This window comes from Notamacropus eugenii, chromosome 5 (genome assembly GCF_028372415.1).
Source record: "Notamacropus eugenii isolate mMacEug1 chromosome 5, mMacEug1.pri_v2, whole genome shotgun sequence".
Classification (NCBI taxonomy): Eukaryota; Metazoa; Chordata; class Mammalia; order Diprotodontia; family Macropodidae; genus Notamacropus; species Notamacropus eugenii.
Genome location: NC_092876.1, coordinates 26960198 through 26968088, shown reverse-complemented (window position 1 = coordinate 26968088; position 7891 = coordinate 26960198). Strand labels below are relative to the sequence as shown.

Here is a 7891-nt window from a genome sequence, read left to right as displayed (position 1 = left end):
TTTGAGCATTCTGGCATTTCTACGTTTTATGAGCAGTCATGATCCCCATAACTCACAAATGTCCTCAAATAGAATTGATCTGCTAAGTTTGGATTATGGCACAGGCTGCACTTGAGGACCTAGAGGGCTACATGTGGTCTTGAGGCTTCAGGTTCCCCAACCCTGATCTGATCCATCCTTGAGGTCATGTTGTCTAGAGTCAAAGACTGCTCATTCCATGGAATCTCAGAAGCAGAAGAGCATAGACTCTTTGATTCTGAGAATCTCAACATCTTAGGATCATGAAGGTCAGATGGATCATCTACACCTGAGGAATAAGTATGAAAGTATCCAGAAGGACTTTTACATGGATAAAGGGTACAAAGAAGGCAGGAAAATAATGTGAGTTTGAAAATATTGAAGCACTTGGGGACCAACAGAGTATGCACCCAAACTCATTCCACAGGGTACCTTGGTTCTAACTATTTCAGGCACACACAGGTGGGCCTTCTTTTATCACTGTTAGTCCTCCCTGAGTAGTCTGGGTGTCTGTGTGTCCCTGGAAGCCTTCCCTCTCCCCACATTCAGCCTCATTCTCTCTCTCCCTGTTGATTTTTCCCACTGACCCAGATGTCTCAGTTTTCTCCCCTGAGAAAAGTCTCTGAACCCTCCTTAATGAAGGGAAATAGAAGGATAGTCACAAGATAGGTGGGGACTTTTGCCTCTCCCTTAGGCTTGAGGGTTCTTCGAGGAAACAATTTTTTCATAAACATCCACTCTCCTGATGTCTAGTGCCTGCAGAAGGACAGAAGAGATGTCACTGGCATCTCAGAATAGACTAGGAGGACTCTTCCCTCTCCAAACCCTGTCTCTACTTCTCTCCATCCTGACCCTATTCTGTTCCCTCTCCCATCAGCAACAAGACATCCATCTTCAACCTGAATTTTGACCTCTCCTTTAGTCCATGAATGAAGCTTGGCCCCTCCTCTTCCTCATAAATGATAGGAACTCTCAGATGAGACTTCAGGAAAAGCAGGGGATGAAGCCAGGTCCTGTGGAGGGGGAAACAACCACTAGTCAAAACCTCCAAAAGCAGAGTTGGAAAGGAATTTAGGACAGAGAATGCTTGATCTAGAAGGAACCTTATGACATGTGACAATCAGGTCTTAGAGATGTCACAGTCATGGATCCCCTGAATTAGAAGGGACCTCAGAGAAGATCTGGTCTGAGCCAGACCATAGCATCAATGTCCTCTATACCTCATGTGACAAGTGGTTATCCAGCCTTTCTTGGAGACTCCCAGTGTGGAAAATGTCACCTAAATATCCCAGGTAGCCATTCTACCTGCATCAATTCAACAAACGCTTATTTAGCGTCCCCTGGGGTACAAACCATTGTGTCAGAAGTCCTGTAAAGACTTATCCTTTTCCCTCCTGGAACTCTTGCTATTAAAAACCTGCCTTTAAGCCATTAATATGTCCCTATGTGGCTACATTTTCTCGACGTCTGGAATTTTCCTCAATGTAAACATTGTTGACAATGAGTACTTTTATATATATTAGCAAATTCTTCACTTAGCAGAATGCTTGTTACACAGAAAACAGTAAATATGATTTGAATGTGGATCCTTCACTGGATGAATAATTTTTTTATTCTTTCATTCATGAGAATTAAAGAGATGACTGAGATGAAATAGCCTCTTTGTCAAGGAGCAAACTCTACTGGAAGGAAGCCATGAGTAGATAATAAATCTAAACAAATAGTTAAGGATGAGCAGAGAGAAGGCAGAAGCAATAAAAAGGAGCAGGGCAGGCCCTTGTTGGGATTGACACTCGAGCTGAACTAGGCAGGAGGGTCAGGAATCCATAAGAAGAAGTAAGGAGGGAACACCTTCCAGGAATGAAACACAGTCTGAACAGGAACCCAGAGAGGACAGGTGGAAGTTGGTGTCCTTGGAACAAAAGTGGGGTTAATTAGATTGAACCTTTGAATTGAGGAAGGACAGTAAAGTGTAATAAACCTGGAGACCATGACCTAAGAGCCATCCAAGGAGCAAGGGACAATAGGTAAAGACTTGACCTGGAATTCAGAAGGAGCAGATTTCAGGTCTGGCTTCTGACACAAGCTGACCTTAAGAACACGGGCAAGTCCCTTATGGTTTCAATGCCTAGCAGATCTTTAAGACTGATGCCTATCAGCATTGAGAATGGGAGTTTCCCACATCAATCAAATCAGAAAGAGAACCCAAACAAACCAGAGGGTGGTTATAGATTCTTTTTCTGGCAATAGGGAGCCACTGAGACTTCTTGATTCAGGAAGTTACTTGGTAAAATCTCTGCCCATGGACGTGTTTCCCAGTTGTCTGGAGGAGAAGGGAGACCCTTGTGCTTGGGACACCAGTGATGAAGCAGCTGCAGTATTTGAGGAATGAGATGACGATGTCTTGAACTAGATTATTTTCATGTTTAGTAGAAGAGAAGGGGATAGTGGTAAAAGAAGATTTGGCATCTCATTTCTGGCAAGATTTCCTGACATCAACCTTCAATTCTTCGCTCCAAATTCCCTTAATTGTTCCCTACTCTCCTCTGTTCAGCAAAGGAGGGTCAATCTGGACCCTTTCCCACATGTCATGCCTCCAAAGAGTTACCAGGCCCCCATTTGCCACTACATCCCTTCCCAAAGCCTTTTCTTCAAACTGGTCAACCAGATCTCTTCACAATGCTAGGGAATGCTCACCTTTCTTTTTACCCTCCTTTAGACACTCCACAGCTCATCAGGGTGATCTAGTGATCCTATAATCTCTCAGATACATTAAAAGCCCCAAGCTCAAGACTGAGAAGAATCACTAGATCAGAGCAAAGGGAGCCATTCCACTCCCTGACAGACACCCAAAAGTGCCGGAAGTGAGTGAAGGAAACTTTATGTCCCTACCTGTGCAGACAGAGCTGAGCCTTTTGGGAAAACAAGGTCTGCATACAGGGTAGTGTCCTCACCTGGAAGAAGAGAAACCCAGACAGAAGATTACATTGGTGTATCCTAAACCTGAATTTCATGAAGGACTGACTCTTTATCCTTCCCCCTCTACTCACTCTTCAAACAGATGAAGAGTACACAGGAGAATTGCTTCCTCTCCATCTCCCCACAGAAGGTCAGTCAACAAACATTCATTTAGTTTCTATCCTGTGGCTGGTGCTGTGCTCAGCAATGGGCCAACAAAGAAAAGGAGGGGACAATCCCTGCCCTCAAGGAGATTATAATCTAAAGGATGAGACAAGATGCAAACTGTGTGTAAGGAAGAAATAGAAAGGATGAATTGAGGAGATAATGAAGAGAGGGAAGGAACTAGATTTGAGGGGAATGAGGACAGGCTTCTTGTGGAAACTGTGATCTTAGCTGGCATTCTAAGGAAGCCTGGAGACCAGGAGGTGAAGAAAAGGAGGCAGAAGCTTCCAGGCATGCGGTACAGAATGAGAAAATGCCCAGTGAAGGACTTCGAGGATCTCCTTCATCTAGGGCCCTGAGTTTCTGGGCTTCTAAGATTTCATGATTGGATGTACGCATTCAGATTTGTTAAGACTTCCAGGTCTTTGGTTCTAAGAACTAGACTTCTATAGTCTGACTCTAGATGGGCCTTGTCTTATCTCTGGATCTCTCTTGATGGGCAAAACAGGGATACTACCAGAGAGTATAAGCTCATTGAGAACAAGGAAGGTGACATTTTGATCACAAAGCCTTGCATCAAGGCAAGGAGGTGACCCAGAGTTGCCAAAGTCTGTGCCCCCAAGATGGCAGCTCTGGAAGGTTCCTCTGTTGTGAAAGGTTTTCTATCCCCAATATGGAGAGGCTCACGCTCAACAGATTGGTCATGCGGAAATGAGTTCTTTAGCTCTGGCAGCCCAGGGTGAAAATAAAACAACACACAATGACTCTAATCTTGTACTTAAAAGACAGCTTGCCTTTAAGTCATTGTTTGGAAGTTGAGATTTTGAGGTAGAAGTGACCATGAAGGCCAACTACTCTAATCTTCTCTCTACACCTAAGGAAATTGTGGCATAGGGACATTTTTCCAGGGCTACACAGGTGTTAAGCACAGAGTCAGAAAGTGATCAGAAGAGTAGACATGGGAGTGGCCAGTGTTTAGAGTCACCATGCCTAGTCCCTGTACAAAGAGCAACTTGACTCTTCCCTAAATATGAGGGGTTTTGACAGTGCCTAATGGGAGTACATGCTAATAAATACTGTTTAAAATGAATCAAATGGAGGACTCTTATCAGAGTTGGATTATATGAGGCTTCATGGTCTTCCCATCAACAAGAAGCCAAAGGAGTAGGCCTTCATTAGCAGGATAACTCATAGGTTCTCCTTGAAATAAAGGAAAGGGACTGTGGTGGGAGCCATACTTCCCAAGGATACCATTAGTCACTGATTTCATTGGTTGATACTGTTACTTACCATGTTTTGGTGTTGAAGGGTTCTCCTCTGAAAGTTGCTGTTTGCTAGCCCTTAAAAAAGAATAGACATGTGGGACTGAGATTCACATGCTAAGTGAAAGATTTCCCTGAGCTGGAAGGGACCACTGGAGCACAGTTAAGGCTGGTCTTTGCATACCCTCAGGTGTTCTACCTCATTGCTCAATAAAGCCTCCTCATTGTTAGTTTCTTTACCTACAGTTAGTAACAGTGTCCTATTCATCATGTCCATGGAATCTGGATCAGCCTCAGTGGGGGCTCCCTCATTTGGGCTTTCCTTAGACTGTGAGTAGTAACCTATCTCTTTTCTCACCACAACCCTTTCCATTTTTTTTCCTTGGTGCCTTCTTGGACCCCTTCTTTGTGGAAAAATGGTTATATCTAGTTCCTACCCCAATGGGAAAGTGATCACCTGTTTCCAAGAGGCAATCAAATGTAAGGGCTGGATAAGATGAAAGCTCAGAGAAAAAAGTTAACTAAGGGAATTGGTGCTGAGAAAATAGGAGTTTGGAAAGGGAGGTAGATCAGGTAAAGAACTGCATACAGAATGAAGAACACCATGGTGGTTCCTCTGCCTTGTCTGCCTTGTTCGTAGAGAGAAATGAAGAGGGAGGAAAACCAGAGGAAGTATCATTCTACTCTCCAGTCTTTCTGAAGAACAGGAAATAGATGAGGGCCCCAATGAGAGCCACTCCAGCCAGGACTCCAATCACAAATCTAACAAAGGCCTCTCCAGAGAGTGAGGACCCATGACCTTCTCCTGGAGACTCTTCTCCTGTAGACATAGAAGAGAAAAAGAACCTTGAGTGTTTTTGAGCAGTCTCCAATATGAAGTGCCTACACTTGTACTCAGTGCCATTACATTAGGCAATGCTTGATGATTGAGGAAGCCAACTTGGCATTTGTTCCTCACAGCCTGGAAATCTCTTTGGCAAGATCGCATTGCCCAATGTCTGGCAAAAAACTGGGGACCCGGAATATCAGCCAAGCACATCAAACTCTACATACCCAACTTCTGAACTCATAATTTCCTCCCCACATGGTGCTCACTGTCCTTCTCTACTTATATTGATGGCACCACCAACATCCCTGTCATCCAGGTTTAAAGTGGCAAACATTTTTAACCCCTTTCCTTTAAACCTCACATGTATACAATTTCTGTGACATTCTCCCTAATGATGTGACTCTTTGGATTCAACTTGGACAGTATTTCTCACATCAACACTGTACACTCAGCTTCTACTCCAGACTTCCTCATGTCTTCTCTTCCAGATTATGCCCATAGTTTTCTCATTGGTGTTCCTGCCTCTGGTCTCTGACCTCTTTAATTCATCCTTTATACCATTGTCTAAAATATAATCTTCCTTAAATACCATCTGGATGATGTCACTTTTTTCCTCAAAAATCTTTAAATGAGTATCTCTCACATTTATCCTTGTAAGGTCATGCACTGGAACAGAAAGAGCCAGAGGATTGGAATCGGGAGACCTGAATGAGAATCCCGACCCTGTCACAAGCTCCCTATGGGATCCTCAATTCTTTCTCTTCTCTGGACATTTCCCAATTAATAAAATAATTCAGTATGCACTAGATGATCTATCTGTAATATTCATCCCAGCTTTAAATCTTGTGAGCTTACCTTTCTCTCTCCTCCCACTACAACACCAAATTCAAGTCCTCATCATTTTTCATCTGAGTATTTTCAATAGCCTCCTTACTGTTCTTTCTGCACCTAGTTTTTCTTCCATTTTTTCCCTTTATCTTTCTGTTTCAAGTACTCTATGTACTGTCATTTATGAAAATGATTACCTTCTGGTACAGTTTAAGCTAAGTTCTGGTATCAGAAATGGAATCACTTACTCTGAACAAGAGGGGAAATGAGAAAATGGTCTTTGATCAGTCAGTTCTTTGTAAATACACTTCGAGCTTAGTTGATCATTTTTAATCTTCTCTCCCCAGGTTTTTTGTTAAATATTAATTTTTTATATTTGGATCAATATAAGATGTATTTGATGTTCTCTTTTGTATTTGTGAGTATTTTATGCCTTAATGAAGGGTCAGTTTTTGTAAAATTTTCCCTTGCCGCTGAGAAATATGTATATTCTTTTCTATTCCTAAGCACCAGAGATCTATCATGTTGGTTTTTTCATTAATTTTTTCTATATCATGCAACTTAGTGCAAATTCATTGTTCTATTCAAACAATAGTTCATTGTTTAACGTACCTTTAACCATAATTCAGTTTCCCTGCTTATTTTTTTTTTAATCAGGTTAATTTTTGGTGATTTCTTGTCTCATATCATGATTGCTACTGGGCTTTTTTGAGTTCAGGGAAGTGTAACATTCTTCTCTAGCCCCTTCATTTTAATTTTGTGAATATTTGTATTTAAAATGTGTCCCTAATGGACTACATATTGTGCTTTTTTTTTCTAATCCACTCTGCTAATCTCTTCTGTTTTATGGGTGAGTTTATCTAATTTACATTCACAGTTACAACCATGGTGCACTTTCCTCCTTCTTATTCTCTCATGCTTTTCCCTCTAATTGCTCACTCTTTTCTCTAAAAAGAAAGAGAAGTTAGAGAGGACAATGTTTGGAAGGCTTCTACTTCATTAAAGGTCCATTCTCCCTACCCACAGGTGGGATGATACGTATTTTGCTGGATATGTTATACTGAGTGGTAAGCCTATAATTTTGCATTTTGTAATATCATATTCCAATATCATCGCTACTTTATAATGATAGCTGCCAGATTTTATGTGATCTTCACTATGACTCCTTGATACTTGAATGGCATTTTATTAGATAATCAAAGTATTTTTTTTTTGACCTAAAAAATCTGGATTTTGCTTTTAATATTCTTGGGAGTTTTAACAGAGGCTATTTTTTCAGAAGGAGAATTTCTTCTATCTTCACTTTGCCTTCTGGTTCCCATACTTCTGGATACTTTTGTTTCACGATTTCTTGAAACCTGAAGCCCAAATCCTTTTTTGCTTGTTTCTTTCAGATTTCTCCTCCATCTATTTTCCAGGTAACTTTTTTTACTTTAAAAAGATATTTTATATAATCATCACATCACCACCATCATCTTCTTCTTCTTCTTTTTCAGTATTTGGACTTTGTTTAATATTTTTTTGCTGTCTCATGGGCTTACTAATTTCTATTTGGTTTATTCTAATTTTCAGAGAGTCTATTACTTGTATAACTTTTGAACCTCTTGTATTAAACTTTCAATTTTTCTTATAAGTCTTTTCTCTATAGTTAGGAAGTTAGAGTGAATCAAGAACTGGACCTGAAGTCAGGAGGGCCTACAACAATTCCAGTCTCAGACACACACTTGCTGTGTGATCCTAGACAAGTTGCTTAATCGCAGTTTGTCTCAGTTTTCTCATCTGTAACATGAGAATAAAAAAAGACCTCCTAGGTTCTTGTGAGGTTTAAATG

The 7891-nt window shown here is 41.1% G+C and overlaps 1 protein-coding gene across 1 annotated transcript in view; it reads right to left on the bottom strand.

The window, feature by feature from the left end:
• Positions 1-561: 561 nt before the first annotated feature.
• Positions 562-7891, bottom strand: part of LOC140507438 (cell adhesion molecule CEACAM8-like) — a 54852-nt gene continuing 47522 nt past the window's right edge. Inside the window, 5 exon segments of the mRNA XM_072615527.1 lie at positions 562-777; positions 981-1031; positions 2911-2972; positions 4432-4481; positions 5088-5223. Coding sequence (XP_072471628.1) covers positions 709-777; positions 981-1031; positions 2911-2972; positions 4432-4481; positions 5088-5223 — 368 coding nt within the window. The 3' untranslated portion in view covers positions 562-708.